At 35.6% G+C, this 20,513-nt stretch overlaps 1 protein-coding gene across 5 annotated transcripts in view; it reads right to left on the bottom strand.

The window, feature by feature from the left end:
• Positions 1-20,513, bottom strand: part of Kcnt2 (potassium sodium-activated channel subfamily T member 2) — a 349,821-nt gene that overhangs the window by 242,409 nt on the left and 86,899 nt on the right. For all 5 annotated transcript variants that reach the window (XM_029539117.1, XM_029539120.1, XM_029539119.1 and 2 more), the window contains exons 2-3: positions 8,585-8,664; positions 5,876-5,975 (exon numbers count right to left, since the gene is read on the bottom strand). In XM_029539117.1, coding sequence (XP_029394977.1) covers positions 5,876-5,975; positions 8,585-8,664 — 180 coding nt within the window. The remainder of the gene's footprint in view (positions 1-5,875; positions 5,976-8,584; positions 8,665-20,513) is intronic.

Raw genomic sequence — 20,513 nt, 5'->3', positions numbered from 1 at the left:
GGAGGGATGAAATCAGAACTTATATCTACACCACAGTGACAAAGCTTCATGTCATTGACAACAACAGCAGAAAGAAAAAGTCAATAAAAATATATATAAGTAACATTTGCTATGGTATTATTTATAAAAGGAAATTAACTGGAAATTATCTGAAAGCTCAACAAGCGATCATCGTAAAGATTACAAGGAAAATAACCATAACAACTTTAATGAATGATGATTACTAATCATATATATGGACATATGTCATATCTGTGTATCTAGAGAAAATCTGCATGAATTCATCATCAAATAGTGGATAACAATTTTACTATTTAGAATTATATCTAATTGAAATGAAAGAAAAGAAAATGATAAAATGCAAATAATTTATGCTTAATCTGACTTCACAAATAGCTCAAGATCATGTATTAAACATTATTAAAATAGAAAAGCCATATCAAACAATGTAGAAAGAGAAACAGTCCAATGTAGGAAGTTAATGGCATATAGTACGACTTTCCACAGCATCCTCATACATGAAGGAAAATAGATGCTCAAAGTGCCATAACAACCTTGACATTTAAACAGAGTTTCATGCATGCCATATTCAGAATGTATGTGTGATGCACAAATTAGAGTAGCCAGGTCAATATGTTGAGCATAATCATAACATAAACTAAAAAGAAAAAACAAAAAACAGAACAAACAAACAAACAAGACCTTTCATATTTCTTAAAGCTACTGATCCATACAAGACTATACTATGCAGTACCAAAACCAGGCCACTGAACTGAAAAATCCTCCAACCCAGAACACATAAGAAAGTAAGCACTTGGTGTAGTATAGCAGTGCTCACATTGTTAAGTTATAACAATTTAGTAATGATCAGAATATAGAAGCATACCAGATTCTGGCCTAAATGCTAGAAATGATTTTCAGAGAAAAATTTAGAAATAAAAGGCCTAACACCAAGTAAGACAAGCAATAATGAGCATGCCAATGATGAACCCAAAGGACTGTCCAAAGGCTTTCATTGTGCTGGCTGTGACAATGTCCTTCACTCGCTGTGGTCATTCTCCTTTCCGCCCCAAGCCATGCAGGGTACATGCAAAAGGTGACCCCAACCAGACACTCAACCCAGTCCTGACATTGACACTCATGTATGATACATCAGTGAGATTACAGTAACAGTGAATTTTGTTATATTTCAAGAATGTTTACATCTGGGTTCCTTCCTCACACTCTGTTCTTTCTATAAATGGGATGCTACAGACAATTTACACAAAATTGCTCACAACAAGGAAAAGAGGTTTGTGTTTGTATATTATATTTAGGTTATGATGCCAAAGTGAGTGTGTGTGTGTGTTTGTGTGTGTGTGTGTGTATGTGTGTGGGTGTACATTTGTGTGTATATCAGTGTGTGTTGTATTCTTATATAAGGAAAGGCTATCAACATATTAGGAATATTACTATTAGACATTTTCTTGAAAAAATAATTTTTGAGACTTTTGTGGTATACTTGGTACTGTCTAAATCTATACAGTAACTTCATGGAAAAGAAAGGGAGGTTTATGTTATAACATTCATTTCTATATTTAATCAAATATTGAAAATATATTGCAATAGTTCTATTTGTTCTGTGAATAACTTTTATTGTTAAATAGTATTTAAAGGTTGATCACCATACATGTTATACTAGGCACCAACTTTAAGAACAAAGTCAAATATTTCAAAACTCAAAGAACAGTCATATGGGCTTCAGTTTCCTTCCAGAAGCTCCAACAAAACTAAGGGAGGCAATAATTTATTTTAACTCAAAATTCAGGGAAGATTTTATCACAGACAATAAAGATTTGAACCAGCTAGTCATAATCATTATTAGTACTGCCACTACTACTACTACTACTACTACTACTACTACTACTATTAATACTACTAAAATAGTAATAATAGTAATGATAATCACTTCATCTTCAATAGTCAAAACAAAGGTGTGCTTTAGATAAAATCTTCAATAGAACATGAGTAAACAAGTCTTTTTGTCCAATGTACCCATAAATGACCAGAGCAGTCTCTGGCACTACCGCCATGAAATTCTTAACTACACACCATCTGCATCAACATTTTCAGTATCTATGATGTCAGACATTTGCAGTAAAATTATTTTCCTCTCTTTCTTTCATCCATATTGTAGTAGTTTCATAACAGTTTAATTCCTGAAAAAGGCTTAAAAATAAAGCAAGGCAGCTCAAAATATCTGCAGCCTTATCAGGTCAGAAACTATAATTAAATAAATCTCGTTGCTGAATTAGCCTCATTATTTTAAAATAGAGCCTGGACCCATAAAGGGCACTTCTGTTTTTCATTAACCAAGACTGCACTGACAATGGAACTAAACAAAACAGTGTTCTTGAAATGAAGACCTAAGTTAGTTTATTATGCTTTTTAATTACAGTAATCTGGTTTTTCAAATGTATATCCTCTGTAATTATGACTGAATATTCTTAGTAATAGTACATAGAAGTTAATTGTAGGAAACTTTGTTCTCTTAATGTTTCCAAATAATGTAATTTTACTCTGCTGTCATTCACAATGGCTTTTTCCTCTAGAAACATCCTTCACAGATCATTTTAGAATTTTCAGGTTTCTCTAATGTACCTTCTATTTACAAATCGCCAAGTTTTAAAAACAACTTCGGTACTTTATAGAAGGATTATTTTTTTCTGTAGGTACTCATTTTAATGGCATGAAGACACAGGACCATGTAATTTCTCAGACTAACTGACATTTCGAGATATTCTTAATTTCAAAAATATCAATAAGATTGGTAGGAATACTTCCATCAAAAGAACCTCCCAAGACCTATGGCAAGTATGAGAGCAACAAGAAAACATGGCCCTTCATCTCAGCAAACTTCTGGATAAAACAGACAAATCAAGGGAAATGTAAGAACAATAGAATGTCTATGAAACATGTATGCAGATTGTACAGACAGTACCCACATAAGACATCCCCAACCCAGTAGAGATCTGGGCTGTAGGGCATGATGCCTGGTAAAGGCTTCATATTTAAATATTAGCCAAAGAGTTAATATTCTGCAGGGTTCAGAATTGCAAAAAGAAGTTTAAAGTGATGAATTTTGAGTGTAGGATATGGAAAATATATTTCTATGAGGCCTCAACATAAAGTAGGGCACAGAATGTTCTAGAGACTTTAAGGAAGCCACCACAGCTGGAGTAAGAAACTTCTGAAGTGGCATAAGCAAGATTTAGGACATAAAGCTATGTCATTTACATGTCTGCTCATGCACTCATTTAAAAAAAAAAATGACTACTGTTCACTGTGACAGAGTCTTGGAACGAGGCAATGACCTATGTCTATTCTAATACTCACAGAAAACTCCAAATTAGACCAATCAAGAAAAATACATTCAATGTTTATAAAAGACACACAGTCACTAGAGAAAAACAAGCAAATTTTCTGGAAGGCCCTGTGGTGGGCACTATGTCCTGGCACCTAATAGTAAACCCAAGGTCATCTAGTCTGAAGAAAAGGGGTAAAGGATGAGTAGTGAAAGGCGAAGCTACAGGAAAAACAGGATTTAAGATAGGCAAATGCCATTCAAAGCAGGTGCATAGGAGCTAGGTTTACACTTTGCTGGCACAATGATATCACAGGCTCCAAGGCGTGACACTATTACTGATGTGCTTATAGACAGGAGTTTAGCATGACTGCCCTCTGAGTAGCACAACAAGCTGCTGAGAGATGCAGATACTTAGACCCAACTGTGGTTGAGTTAGGGAAAAGCTGGGAGAAACTGAGGAGGAGTGCAACCCCATAGGATGACCAGAAGTCTCAACTAAACTGGATCCCCGAGATCTCCCAGACACTGAGCCTCCAACCAGGCATCATACACTAGCTGATACGAGGCCCCCACCACATATAAAGAGGGGACTACATAATTTGGCCTCTATGAAAGAAGATGCACCTAGCCCTTGAGAGACGTTTGGCCCCAGAGAGTTGTTAGGTCTGGAGGGGTGAGGGCGGGGTGGGTGGGGAGAAGGAATGGTTGAGGAACAGTTGGAGGGCAGATCAGGAGTGGGATAATTACTGGACTGTAAAGAAAGATTAAAGAATAATTAATAATAATAATAATAATAATAATAATAATAATAATAATAAAAGGAGTAAACCAATAGGGAGCCTTCATAGATTAGCAAGACTGAATAGCAGGCTACTCCAGCAGTTCTGACGAAGGCATGTGGCCTGCATCATGGAGGTACATTGAAAAGCAATTGATAGCAGGATAGGTAATGAATGGACAAATAACAAAAACGTTCCCAGGGATTTGTATCTGTTATAGAAAACACTGAGAGTTAAGGAGAACTCTAAAATCTTTGGTCTGAGCCCCTGCTGGTTTGCATTATCACTTGCAGTGCAGAAAGCTGTGGCTGAAACGGGATTCTGAACATGTACTGAACATGTGGAAGAACAATCCACAAACTGATTGGAATATGGTAAACTTAGAATGCATTCTGGACAGTCAAGTGGAGAAACTGAGCGTAGAACGCACTTAGAACAATGGGGAAGGTAAGCACACTCCCTAGGAACACTGGAAAACAGGCACAATGAGATTTGTCGGGAAAGTCTTAGCAAATCGAAGCAAACCTCGGCTTCTGTTCAAGACTGGCATGGTAAAATTAACCACTGAAATAAATAATATATACCATGAAATGAATCTAATGCTAGAAAATAGCAAGATCCCCCAAGCACCTTTTACGCAGACAGAGGTTCCTGCAGAAGGCTGAATATTCCAGTGAGCCTCTTGCTGATTTCAGTTACAGTAATATGATTCAGAAAGGCCAAGGATTCACTAAAGTGAGTCATCATAATTCAATTTCAAAATAATTATCACACATACAATTATAATAGCCAAACTTTATTCATTCACTTACCTCATCTAATCTCCAAACCTTTAAATAAACTCAAAATCACTGGGCAGTGGTGGCCATGCCTTTAATCCCAGCACTTGGGAGGCAAAGGCAGGAGGATTTCTGAGTACAAGGACAGCCTGGTCTTCAGAGTGAGTTCCAGGACAGCCAGGGTTTTACAGAGAAACCCTGTCTCGAAAAACCAAAAATTAAATAAAATCAAAATCACAGTCACTTTCTAAACATACTAGATTATCAAATGTGTTTAAATACATTTGATAAACTCATTTTCTCTTACTTATGTACTTTTGTTTTATCTTAAGGCAAAATTTCACAATTGGTAATAGATGTCAATTTTATTTTTCCTTTGACTATCATCATAAACTTACAAGGTAATCCAGGAGTCCTGTGTTTTAATGAGACCAAAACTAAGCAGGAATGTCATTGCACACTCAGGACTCTACTGTTCTAACAAAAGACAGAGTCTAATAGAAAGGCAGTGAGTTAGTGGAAATACAAATTAAGCAAAATAAGATTGTAAATGAAAAACTAAAATACATCAAACGTGAGTATCACTTTAAGTAAACTAAAACCATCTTAAGAAAATCTTGAGTGTTTCCACTGGAAGGTAAGAAATACATTGTAATGGAAATTGTAAGGAGACTGGCATACTGCAAAGGACATATAATTCAGTAATAGAAAGACATTCAATTCTGTGGAGACATGAGCCCATTTTCAGCTAGTATTCACAACATTTTGACTAGCAACTATACCTTCATGTAACAGATTTTAGATTACCTTCAGTTAATAACATATTCACCAAACTTAAAAGAATTTTCTCAAAATCTTATCAGCTCATACAAATACTTACACCTTAAATATTGAATTCTTATAATAACCTTCAAATTGTAATAATTCAAAAACAATGAATGTTATATGGAAATTACAGAGAGAAGTCTTACCATTCATTTCCCTGTGATGGTTTCTCAAGCAACACGCGGATAATATATAATAAGCAGCTTAACAATTTGAGGGAAAAGTTGAACAAGCGGATTCTTAGACCTTTAAGCAAACAACAAAAAGTTAGGTTTCATTTGAATATGGTTCATAAAAGAGAAAGAAAGAATTGTCAAAAATATTATCTTTCAGTTCAGCACATAGAAGGTATTTAGAAAGCACATGTTAAAATTTTCTAAACTTACTGAAGTTCTTGGTAGTTGAATTTTAATAACAACTCCTAAAATAAAATGTGAATAGCATAGAATTCATGAGCCACAAATGACAGAGAATATTCAACAAATGAGAGAGCTGGGTTTTAAAAGTCAAAAGCCACAAAATTTACATCATGTCAAGGTTGGTCTAAGTCTGTAGATACTTTAATCATTACTTGGGAAATAAATTTAACTAGCTCAAAATCGAGTTGCCCTCATCTTGGGCATAATACATCCTATGACTCTGAAGCACCTTGTTGATTTGATAAGAGAGAAAACATGTTTATATAATTACCTGTGATACTTTTCCTATTATATTTATATTATGACATATATCTTCTCTATAATTACAGGTTTATATGATAATTATGTCATCATTTACCATGAGAAGTCATAATAGTTTGTACTGATAAGTACACAAATAGAAAAAAATTATTTCTCATATTGAAGTGGGAAAATTGAAGTTCTTAAAAACCAGGTTTTAGGGCCACTGGAATCTTAAATTTTTTGAAAAATAAGAGTAACATGCATATACCATACAAAGTGCTTAGGTCATGGTTGGGAGAACCATGGTGCATGATGAAGAAGGCTAACGAAGGTCAACTACATTGATTAACAGGAACACTGCCCTGCTTGTAATCAGTGGTATGTGCTTTGTGTATTTTGCATACAATTGTGAGAAAGGCCTTTCAATAATTATTAATTGATGAAATCTAGAATGAAGTGTCACTTTTTTGCACTACTTTTGTTGTGGAGTGTATTTATAGCATTCTTTAACAGTAAATTTTTAACATGCAATCATTTCTTGGTTTCCATATTGAAGTGCTGAGGAATTTTGTGGGTTACCTGCTGATCTAAATTCATCTCTTTCATCAAAATAAAACATTCTAAATCAAGACACCACAAGGTTGAAAGGACTTATTTAACCATATAGCATACAGTTTCATAAATAATGGTCTCCTCTTTAGTCGGGTGAGTATTTAATGATTGTCCTAACACTGTGATTAATATCATCATTCAGGGTATTTAGGTAACATCTACTGATGGGGCTTCCCTGTAAATACAGGTAGGAAGGCATTGATCATGTTAATGCTGAAGCTAATCTACCACCGAGAATATCTTACTGCCTCTGTATTTGTCAGGCTCTTACAGAGCCTCTCAGGAGACAGCTATAACATGTTAAACTTGACACTCACCCTATACTTACTAATGTAAAGTCTTCTTAGAAAGAGCAACAACCCATCCTTATAATTCAGGCTACATTTAATATTTATTATCATCAGGATTGATTAGGAAAAATTGACAAGCAATGACAGTTTAAACAACCTTCACATTTAAAACACTCAATTAAATTGTGAGTGTTATTGTTGTCATTGTAGTTTAGGGGAAGCTTTAAAGACAAGTCTTTACTCAATAATCTGGGGTTGCTTGGTAGTTACTCTGTGGTGTAAGCTATCCTCAAACTCTCTTGGTTAGCAGAGATGACCATGATGTCTTAAAATATATTGTTTTATGAAAGCATATGATATATTGCCATCATTTTCACCCCAATTATCTTCTCATTTCCTCTTCCACTCTTGACTAACCACTTTTTCTTCCCCAAGAAATCTCCTCCTATTTTTATATCCGGTTTTGTTTCAAAAACTACAGAGATTGATTGGGATTACTGACCTAAGTAGGGGGTCAAAGGTTATTTACTGAAGCATGAGCATCACCCAGTGACTACACCGTTGAACAAAATGACGTCCCTATGCCCAGCAACTCATAACTGCCAATAGCTCCATATGGAGACACAAGACTTCTGAGCCCTTCTCCCATGCAGTATACCGTTATCCATGAACTTGGCGTTCTGCTCCTTCTGTGTCATCATCCTGATTACAGAAATTAAACATGTGCTCTCCTTAAGCTGATTTCTTTAATATTTTTCAGCACTCAAATAGGATACACAAGCCTCTACTGGTTCTTGTGAGATCTTGAGACTGAAAATATAAGTAGAACAACAATAGGAACTAACCAGGACCACCAGAGCTCGTTTCTCTAGCTGCATATATAGCAGAAGATGGCCTATTTGGCCATCATTGGGAAGAGAGGCCCCTTGGTCTTGCAAACTATATGTGCCCCAGTACAGGAGAATGCCAGAGCCAAGATGTGGAAGTCGGTGGGTAGGGGAGCAGGGGTGGGGGGGAGGTTATAGGGAACTTTCGGGATAGCATTTGAAATGTAAATAAAGAAAATATCTAATAAAAAAAGAACATATGGAAGAGACATGTAAACTAATGGATGTAGCATTTTCCGTTTTCTTTTTGTTATTGTTTGTTTTGTTTTGTTTTACATTTACTACCCAATAAGTATTCTTTCCATTTTATTCTATTATGCAGACAACGATGTTTGTGAACTATTACACTGCTGGAATTTTGAGGTAGATTTCTATGCAAAGAGCCAGTGATGGGAACAACTTACTTGATCGCTGGTTTTTTATAAAAAACAGTTTTAATCTCTCTTTAAATGTGTTTTCATTCATGTAGAATTCAACTTGGACCCTAAAAAACAGAAAAATAAACCAAATTCATATAAGTTAACTGCATCTTTATTTGATTGAAGTAAATAGAAACTGACTTTCCAGTTCTCCAGACAGATAAAAATAAAAATATTTGAATTAATGTATCCTATATTTGGAGTGAATTACATACCATAAAAGAAGAGTTCATTAAAATACAGCAGTCTTTTTTTGTTTTGGTTTGGTTTTTGTTTTTTTGAGACAGGGTTTCTCTGTATAGCCCTGGCTGTCCTGGAACTCACTCTATAGACCAGGCTTGCCTCAAACTCAGAAATCTGCCTGCCTCTGCCTCCTGAGTGCTGTGATTAAAGGCATGCACCACCATGCCCGGCAAAATACAGCAGTCTTATTATTTCAGAAAAAAAATCCCCTGTTTCCTAATTCTAAAGAGAGTTCAATTTTCATGCACAGTTAGCATAATTATCTAAATTAGTGATTTAATAACTCACATAAATTATTTTTAAGATTATTAGACCTTTTAAACTTTAATGTATGTTTAAAATGACCCATCAGACAAAGTATCATTTTCCTAATATTTTTCTGCTTTACAAAGGAACTAAATGAATGAAAACGTATGAGGCATGACTTGAATATCAGTTTTATCAAGCCTTTCACTCAACTTAGAACCTACCTGAGACGGTCATTACCTAACACCTTCCTTTCTTGTTTGCACATTTTATCTCATTTTTAAATAGAGAGAGAGATCAGCACAGGGGTTTAAGTCAGAAGCAGCAGGTTAAAGTTGTAAATTATGAGGAAGCAATCCCAGTGAGTACTAATACGATATGTTTAATCTACCTTGAAATAAAGTCAACCCTGGACAGAACCCCCACCTCTCTACCTATTATATCAGTACTGACAGAGCAGTGTCTTTCTCCCTCATGTATCAGCATGCTCACAACTGTCTCTCCTATTCTAGAATGTAATTTCTATTTAAGACAATAAACCAGAAATGCCATCACGTACAGTGACTTGTCAACAGTTAACATTTGCTTCCATTTCACAGGCACTCAATATATGCTTAGATTCCAAAAACAGTCAAGGCAGAATTTCAATTCTTACAAGATCAAACTATTCTCAAGACTATCCTAACATCACAAACATATGAATATATATTCTGCATGATCTTAATATATTTAACAGCTCATTTTTCTGCTTTGTTCTGAAAAGCATATGTAGGGGAAACACTGGGAGAAGAAAATAAGTGACATAGTATGCTTTGTGTTACATGGAATACTACACTGCTGGACAATTCCACAAACTCTCTATTCTGTATATTTAGGGTTCAAGGGTACTTAAAAAAAATCAAAATTCTGCTCAGTAAAAGGATATTATTCATGATAAACCAAATTTATATAATTTTAAAAACTCTCAATATTCCCTAATTTTCCTCTCCTATCTAAAATTATTTCTATCAACTATTTTTTAAGTATTTCTTGTTATCTTACTCTTCACTTTACACATAACAAGAGTAGTGGGGTCAAAATTCAGTTTATATTCACTTGATATTTCTCCAAAATGGGTCATAAAAATTGTAGTGCCTTTGTAAGCTCTTGGTGACTGTAGGCAGGCCCATGTGCACGGTCACTTCCCTACAGAATTACACTCTCACAAAAGCTCATGCAAAGCAAGCAGGCACGAAGCCCAGTTTATGTCTTCACAGTCCGTCATTGGCTCTGTTTCCTTCCTTGATCAAATGAAAAGTCAGCTCAATTGAAACAAAGGAACTGTAACACTGATCCTGAGATTAAATAGTTAAAATCTGTTATGGATACAAAACAAAATTTGAAAGGACACATGGCTATTATGCAAGTAATTTAGGAAAGGCCATTCTGATTTACTTCCTAGAATTATCAAATTTATAAGAAGGTTCATCCATTCTTCAAATAGTAGCTGGAGCCCGATATGAATATGAGCTGAGGAACATTTCTTTTTAAATAAAATGAGATCACATAAACAAGGTAACAAGGAGTGTGTGAAGCATGTCACCTCAAAAAAGTTATGAGACACACAAAGGCATATCACCAATTGGAAGTTAAAAGTCACAAAAACGATCATCCTTAAAGAAAAAGGTAGCCAAAATCATTTAAATACACATCTTTTAAATAAAACAAGCTTTTACCAGACATACCTCTGAACAGAGCTATTTCTAGCTAACAGTTATGAATCAGAATTACTAAATCTGAAATGGATTTCATTGTGTAGTGAAGAGTTCCTTAACAAATGTAAGTGATCCGAAGATGAAATAACAGCTTGACATCCACTCAGAGTCCTTTTCTTAGTACAGTCTGTCTGGCATGTTAGTGAGTTGTTCATTGTGTGACTTCCTAATTTCTATCCAATTATGAAATTATGTGAAACAAACCTCATAATTATTCTGTTGATCTTAGGGGGCTAATATTATACTGTAAAACATTGCTAATATTGAAATATAAATGTATACAAATGTGTCTTAAGGTTGATGACTATGAAAAAGGAAAATAATGCTTTGGATTTGTTGACTTAGATAGAGGGAAAATATAAAACACTGGAAGGGTGAGGAAAGAGATTTGTTTTCCTTTCCTATATAGAATGAGTGAGGCTGACAGGAGAGGAAGAGAAGAAGAGGAAAAGAAAGTGGAAGAAGAGGAAAAAGAACCAAAAAGAGGAAGGAGGAAGAATAAAGAACAATGTGAAAAAGAAAAAGAGAAATTCACATAAAACACAATAAAATTTTCTTTATTAATCACATGACAACTATTTCAAAGTCAAAGTGAATATAGTGGAGTTAGGATAAACCTTTGGAATTTCCCCAGGTATTTACAGTTCTAGAGACTTTTGTATTAAGTAAAATTCAGAGGTGGTCATTACAATATGCTTCATAAATTCAGCTAATACAAAAATGATAAAGTAACTCCTTTTCTGGTGTAAAGTTGCCTCCTCTCCTCCCTCTTTCCTCTTCTGACTGTTTGCCTTCCACCCACTCCTCTTTCCTCCCTGCTTCTCCCCCTCCCTCACTTCCTTCCTTCCTCTCCTTGTCTGTGAGGCTATCTCTCTTTTGACCTTCCCTCTAACTTGTTTATCTGAATTTAATTTCGCTAGAAAATGATGTTTTAAATAATCCACAAGGGCAAATCAGCTCACATCATTTCTCAAAATGTCATTTGTATTACAAGCTCATATCAAAGAAAAAATTTAGACTAGGTTTTTCCACATTTATCCTAACACATGACAATCTTTATTAGGTAGCCTTCTATTGCAACATTTTATGTTAGCTGATGATAATATCATTTTATGTGAATACATATACTTCTAGTAAAGAACAATTGTGTTGAAATCTCATATATATTTTATCACTTTAGTTTTATAATTTTGGGGTTTTAACCAAAAAATCCTAACATTTGGAAACATTCTCTACACTTTCTATTTGCATTTTCAGGATTTGTAGCTATTAGCTTGACAATTACATTTGTGTAAAAGATTTTAATATGCTTTTCATATAAGAGTCGGCCCCTACAATATTCACAGTCATTCTACTGATGACCCTACAGGGCTTGCAATCAAAACTCAAATTCTATCAAAATTTATATCAGAAATGGATGGATATTAATTGTTACTAGAACTAAATCTAATAAGGCAAACTTATGGCACATGGTCGCCTTACTTTAGACTGTTGGATTGATTGAATTGTTTTATTCATTAATATTCTAATATGTCTATATGCAATCATCTCAGCTGTCAGGGAAATTTGATTTTGATTCAGTGTGTACTGAAGTGATGGTTTTGGAAATGCATTCTGCATATATTATTATTTCATTTTGTTATTCTTATGTTGTTTCTATATTCCAAAAATTTGGAATTACTGTAGATCTGGGTGAACAGAGTGATTGTATATCTTCCCTAATGATAATGAACTGTGTTAATTTAGTATTTGTTTTTCATTTTCCTCTTATTCTTTAGCTTTAGTACTTGAATTCTGTGTAAAACTCACTCTAGAACTTGCTAAATTATAAATACCCTGCTTTAATCTTTATGTTCATATTTAATAAGTTTAAAGTAGGCCTTATATTAACAACACAAAAAGTAATTTTAATCCAGGATATCAATGCAAAAACATTATTTTGTAACTTTCTTTGTTTTAAAAAATAATGAAGCCTTGTAAATAAATTTTCATCAAGGAAATATCCTTGTTACTAGTAAAATAACTGATTTGTTGTAGAGTGGCAACAAACAATATTCAGTTCAATTACATAGTATATTTAATGAAAGTCTATTTTTAGAAATTTATTTTGGCTAAGACTTATATGCTATATACGCAAAAGAAAATGTGCAGTTATCAAAATCAATAGTAAATCCATTAAATTTTGGGAGGAAGTAACTTTATCTACAGAAAGTAATATTATAGAAGATCTCTTCAAATATCACTTAGGCAAGACGGGGAGGAGAACAAATGAACAAACATTGACAATATTTTTTTATTAGATATTTTCTTTATTTACATTTCAAATGCTATCCCGAAAGTTCCCTATACCCTCCCCCAACCCTGCTCCATTATCCACCCACTCCTACTTCTTGGCCCTGGCATTCCCCTGTACTGGGGCACATAAAGTTTGCAAGACCTAGGGGCCTCTCTTCCCAATGATGGCCGACTGGGCCATCTTCTGCTACATATGCAGCTAGAGATACGAGCTCTCGGGATACTGGTTAGTTCATATTGTTGTTCCACTTATAGGGTGACAGACCCCTTCAGCTCCTTCTGTACTTTCTCTAGCTCCTCCATTTGGGGCCCTGTGTTCCATCCAATAGATGACTGTGAGCATCCACTTCTGTATTTGCCATGCACTGGCATAGCCTCACATGACAGAGAAGTAACAGACTACACTTATATATACAGAAAAAAATCAATAGCATTTTGGTACTTTCAATTGTGATGCCTTGAAATCTATCCCAAATACCAAATCAAACATGTTCCCATAAATCTTAGGCCAGATAAACATCAATATAAGAGGATTCTGCCTCTGTGTCTACCTAATGATACTTGCTTGACATTCTGTATGTACTCCTTGAGTAACATCTTCATTATTGTACTCCTGGGAAACAAATACTTGGGACTACTCTCTGAATCCTTATGTTGTAATAGACAGGATCTATAGATGCATTTTAGACCCACCAATGTCAACTTACTTAAAAAGGATTTTATACACAAAATTAATCTCTGTACATAACAATGAGTTACATAGCTCCCAGTGCAGCTATCTATTCTAAGAACTTTTCATTGATGTGGTTTTGTTGTTGTTGTTGCTGCTGCTGCTGGTTTTTGTTGTTGTTGTTGAACTATTATAACACTGCTCCTGGTCTTTATCTTATAAGAAGCAAATATTCAATATTTGTAGTAAAATGTTCTCTCTCGGCTCATCACAAAAAACGTTAAATTAAGTTTATGCTTATGAAAATGTCACCTTTCCAAACAAACTTACGTACTCTACATTTACCTCTATTATTTTTACAAACATGTTTCTGAATTAAACTGTGATGCCTCTGCCAAAAAAAAAAAAAAAAAAAAATACTGATCACCTTGTTCCCAGTACTTTAGAGAATTGCTGCAGATGTCATTGGTCAAATTTAGGTAAAATGATTCTAGACTAGAAAGGGCCATTGATCTAGTATGAGTAGTGTCTTTATAAAAAGAAGAGATAAACCGAAAAACAGCAAAGGAATCTAGGAGAAGATGGTCAGATCGAAGGCTAACGGGGGATTGAAGTTCTACCCCACAATTCATTCGCATTGAAAAGTCTGTATCTAAAATAAAGTATACAGTGCACTGTGGGGGTATTGTGGAATGTTTGTCATGTTTCTTTCAGGAGTGGCTAACGCTGCTTTTCTTTTGATTGCTGAATCAAAAGAAAACACCTTAATACATATTGCTATCAAAGGAAAATAAAAGAGTTTAAATTCAAGATACAGTTTCTACTGCTTTTGCTTTGTGCTGAAGTAGATAAATCATTCTGTCAAATCGATTTGTGTGGATTCTGATACTGTAAGGTGTTGTGTTAAAGGAAGAAATTCTGAACTGCTTGTCAGTCAGAAAATGACTTCCAATATAGGCGTGGCTTGATGTGAGACCAAGAGCTCCACTGAAGGCATGGCTTGATGTGAGACCAAGAGCTCCACTGAAGGCATGGCTTGATGTGAGACCAAGAGCNAGACCAAGAGCTCCACTGAAGGCATGGCTTGATGTGAGACCAAGAGCTCCACTGAAGGCATGGCTTGATGTGAGACCAAGAGCTCCACTGAAGGCGTGGCTTGATGTGAGACCAAGAACCCCACCGATGGCAGCACTAGAAAGTACTGAGGTTTCTTACACTACTTGCAGTTACCTAAATGTGTAGTTTCCCTAGCAAAAAAAACTCATAAACTCATCAGACAAGACTTCTGTTTGACATGTCACCACTGACAGACTTCAATTGTTGGACCTACACTCTGAACTGCTCCATTTTAATCAAAATAATAACATTTTTAACAACTTCAATTTGACTTAACCTAACATGGAAAACAAAAGATGGAGAATTTAGAAGTAGGTCCTAAGACATATTTGGTAAATCTTAAATCATAAGACATCATGCCTCCTCATCCACCATGATCAAAGGTATGAGGAGATAAAAGAATAGAAGGTCACAAAATTTCCACCTTAGATTGCAATACAGATTTCCCTGGAATATTGATAATCAATTTGATCTGGTCCCAGAACAACAGTGTGAAATACTCTCAAGATACTGAGCAGCTACAACAAAGTATGGGTCTCATACAGCTACATAACGAGGACTTGATCAACATACAGTCCTTCAGTGTACTGTTCGTCTCCCAGTGGAGGAAGTTTACAGCAAAATTTTGTTCTGTGTTTTCTGTGTGATGTTCACAGGAAAATCCAGATTTAGTGATTAAAATAACATTTATACAATAAAAGGGAATAAATAATCATGTAAATAAATATAAATAAATAGATGAATGGATAAATAAATAAATGAATAAATAAATGCCTTTTCCCAAACTATAGCTGAACTTTTAGGATAACAGCCCAGGCTCCAGCTGCCTTACCAAGCTTAGCTCAGCCACCTGCAACCATTATGTCAATTAAGGAGATAAAAAATGATGAAAAGTAAAGAAAAGCTTATTCAATGTGTCTATACTGGCTGGAGGAAGTTGAGGTCCAATGACCCCAAGTCACCTTTGGTCTGAAACGAGATTTAGGTTTTAAATACAAGAAGAATTAGATCAAGGGGCATGAAGCAAATGTAATTAATCTGTTGCTGTCTGAACATAGTCCTCTTCAACATTGTTCTGTTTCAAGCCCTGGTAGGTATCCCAAAGAATGCCTTATTGTTTGTGGAATCAAGGTTTTCAGATGACTATTTCTGTGCCATGGTGCAGCTCATCTTCATATACAGCTGTGCTTATAGAATAAAGAGGGGTTATGACTGCAGACAACTCGAGAGTAAAGGTTTAGTCCAATGACTCAATCTCTGATTTCAGCAAAGGAAGATACCAAATATGATGTTAGAAGCTACAAACCCACAAAGTCTTACTTACATAACTGACTAAGCATAAGCTAAAACAAAGACAGCAGTGATAAGCATGCTAACATGAACATGAGAAGCCCACAAGACATCAATCCTACACAAACAACCATAGGAAACGAAGGAAAATTGAGAACATGAAACATAGTATTCCCCCATGAAGAATACACTACTGCTTATTCAGTACCAAATGGTGAGTCCTGAAAACACATAGACAAGCAACAGTATGCAGAAAGAGCAGGTTGTATTTAGGAAAGGAGATATAGAAATGATGTCATCATGCTATAATCTCAAAAAGAAAGGAAAAGCTTCTTAATTCAAAGTTAGGATTAAAAGTTGGACACAACAAAAGCAAGCTACACAAAAGAAGACAGTTAAAAAGAAAAGAACATAAGAGATGCCAGGAACTCATCTTGCCTTCATTGCCTAGCGGTCACAGGGGAGGACTCAAAGATTTTGATTGAGAATGTCTTCTAAAATGTGTTTCAAAGTGTCAGTGGTGATATTTCTGTTTTGTGGCCGGTTAGACTTTTGTTGCTCTAAAAGTCCACTTTATAGGGAATCCATTTTCTATCAAGTTCTTTCATGATGGGAGTTTCTTCCACTTTAAACATTTTCAAAATAGAATTCTGTTTAGAAAGAGAAAAATAGCTAGTAGTTCAAAATAAGAATATGTAAGTAATTTTAATACATAATTAAAATGAATAAGCACAAGTAAAACGTATAAAATATCCCTTGAGAGTAGAAACTAAATGTGTGGAAGATTTAGGAAGAAATGTAAGCAAGATTATTTTAATGAAGTAATAAATTATCTATCTATATGGTCCTGACATAAGTAACCCTCAACACAAAGCACAGGACTCATCTCCAAGGGAGGAAGACAGCTTCTTCTTAGACAAATGGGAGTGAACTATGTCCTGTGAACACAGACTCAAGTTGCTTGAATGACTGTTCCGCTGTGAAAGTAGTTAAGTGAGATAAATTCGGCACATTATTAAAGCTATTAATCACTGCATTCATCAAATGTATTGGTGAAGACTCCAGATAGGCACTTTCCAGGAAATCAGGGAAATTCTGCTCTAAGTTTTAGATGGTATCAGATGATATCACTAGTTTCTGGGTAGGGGAATGCTTGTGATCAGTTTCATAACCAATTCCATAAGTTTTATCTGATAGTTGGAAGATGTTAGGTCAGACAGACACAGAGGTAGACAATGAATGGGTCTTTAGGGGACTAAAGTGATCATTTTGGTTCTGGTCTGCCACCTTTCCAACTCTCCACATTTACAAAGCTCTACTCATTCACTACCTTTGTAGAATATTAATATAACGTGGCATTTTTCTGGGCATTTAATTTTATACACACACACACACACACACACACACACATACACACACGAAACAAAGGAGATCTTGCTACTTGTCAATGAGGAATATGTTAGGGAAATCATTTCCACAAACAACCTGGTGTCTACTAATATGTACTTGCTAACCATTTGAATCCTAGCAGTGTGGCATGGGGCAGAGGGACTCCTCACATAGTAATTTGATCTGGGAACATGATCTCCTAAACAGCACTAACTGATAGAAAAAAGACAAATAGACATAAATATCTAAACATGGAAATGGAGAAGTGGTAACTCAATCATACAACGGAAAACAGGAATAGAAAGGAATGCTTGTGGCTGTGTGTGACAAAAAGAGAGGCATTTTGTAACATGATGCTATAGAAAGGATGCCAGTTTAACAGCAAACATCAATTCCCTAGTTTAATAAAGTTCAAAAGTATTTAAAACCAAATAAAATACACCGGGCTCCCCGCACATCTCTTACACCATATATATATATATATATATATATATATATATATATATATATATATATATATATTTAAGAGAAAGAAAAAACAGCATAGCAATGACATCTGAGGAGGAACCCAAGGAAGATATTGTAGGAACTAAGTTTTAAGGCAAAGAAATGCATATGCTTACTTTGAACTATCCCTGGGATGCTCTGAGTGGGAAATTTACTAAGCAGTACAATAAACGGTATGGTGCAGTACTGGCGTCCAAACTTTCTTAGGCTTTGGCAGCTGTAAGACTTCTCTGCATGACTCGGCACCATAGGAGTTGTAGTCACTTAAAAGTTGGACATGAGGTAACCATGTGATTCCTCAGTGTGAGGTTATGGATAAGGTCAGATACTTGCTCCATGTAGTCTTTTGTTGGAATGCTTTCACATGATTGTGTTTCAGAAAATGAAGGAATTTGTTATCAATTATTTCTTAATATTCTCTAAGTTGACTTTTCTTTCTTCCTGATGCCTTTTAGCCTGTTCCTTATATTCCACTCTCTGCACAGGCCTAGATATGGATACATCTGGCATTCTCTTTTCCCTGTATAAAGGAACCCCTTATTTTGTTTTCCCGGGAGTTGCCTTTCTAGCTGCCTACCTGAAGCATCTCCTTTCCTTTTATAATATCGCTGCATTGATAAGCAACTTCTCCAACAGCTATGAACTCTAACCCTGGAGCTAACTGGAAGTTGCTAGATCCATGGAAAGGTTCGTTGATGCTTTGGTTTCATATCTTGTGATACGGTGTTTGGTTGTGTACTTGTCTATTTTCTTTGGATTGACCTGTGATAGTGACTCAACATTAGTTCAAACTTAGACTTGTTTTGTTTCATGATCCCCTTGTTTTTTTCAAATAAATTTTTCTAATACTAAAAAAAAAAAAGGATAAGGTAGCATTGCAGAGCACTTCATAAAACAAAACTTCCATATAAACTCATGAATAAAATCTTCAGCACCCACAGGAATTTGGTTATAAACCAAACAGTAAGGATTCAACAAGTTTGGGTGATAGAAAAAGACACGAACAGGATATTTTCTGATTTACACAATAAAAGGTTGAAAGAGGGAAAAGTGGGTCTAGAGTAATTACTTAAGGGTTAAGAGAACCCAGACACTATTGCATATACCAGCAAGATTTTGCTGAAGGGACTCTAATATAGCTGGCTCGTATGAGGCTATAGTGCCTGGCAAATACAGAAATGGATGCTCACAGTCATCTATAGGATGGAACACAGTGTCCCCAATAGAGGAGCTAGAGAAAGTACCCAAGGAGCTGAAGGGGTCTGCAACCCTATAGTTGGAACAACAATATGAACTAACCAGTACCCCCGGAGCTCGTGTCTCTAGCTGCATATGTAGCAGAAGATGACCTAGTCGGCCATCATTGGGAAGAGAGGCCCCTAGGTCTTGCAAACTTTATATGCCCCAGTACAGGGGAATGCAAGAGCCGAGAAGTAGGAGTGGTAGGAGTGGGTGGGTAGAGGAGCAGGACAGGGGGAGGGTATAGGGAACTTTCGGGATAGCATTTGAAATGTAAATAAAGAAATAAAGAAAATATCTTAAAAAAAAAAAAAGTACATGGCTCTTGAAGAAGACAAAGTCAGTTGCAAGTACTGTCAGGAAACTCACAACTAACTCTGAATCCAGCTCCGTTAGTGAGTGCCCAGTGCTCCTTAGAGGTCTAACACTTAGGTTTGGTGCTCTCATGTTTTATAATTGCAAAACTTATTTAAATAGATTTTAAGATTCATTACCATACTTTAAATGGTATTTCTAGAATTTTTCAGATAATATTTATATGGAGATGTACATAAGTTAGTGGGACAATCTCCAGTTGTTGGGTACTGCAGACTCACCTCAGCTGCAAAAAGCTAGGCTCGCTGGTCACGCCTTCAGAGGATAACCTATAATCCACAGTCTGTATGAGATTGACATCTAGAGAATTCAACGAGGAATACTTACAATTACCACACAATAAATTTTCTATAATGTCAAGGATATTTAACTGATCAAAACCAAGACAGAATAGAATAGAACAGAACAGAACAGAATGGAACGGAACGGAACGGAACGGAACGGAACGGAACAGAACAGAACAGAACAGGACAGAAGAGAGCAGAGCAGAACAGGAAGAAAGGAAGGGGAAAGGAAAGAAAAAATAATAAAGTCACAGAGTAATGTGCTGTACAAGATCTATTTCCTTGGGTTATGATATTGCCATGGCCACAATACAGCAGATCTAGCAAAAAGGCAAACTATAGGTTTTGACTGAAATTAGAACATATAAATATAGCTGGACGATGGTGGCCCACACCTTTAATACCAGTACTTGGGAGGCAGAGGCAGGTGGATTTCTGAGTTCGAGGCCAGCCTGGTCTACAAAGTGAGTTCCAGGACAGCCAGGGCTATACAGAGAAACCCTGTC

This window comes from Mus pahari, chromosome 5, assembly GCF_900095145.1.
Source record: "Mus pahari chromosome 5, PAHARI_EIJ_v1.1, whole genome shotgun sequence".
Taxonomy (NCBI): Eukaryota; Metazoa; Chordata; class Mammalia; order Rodentia; family Muridae; genus Mus; species Mus pahari.
This window is presented reverse-complemented; position numbering and strand designations above follow the sequence as displayed.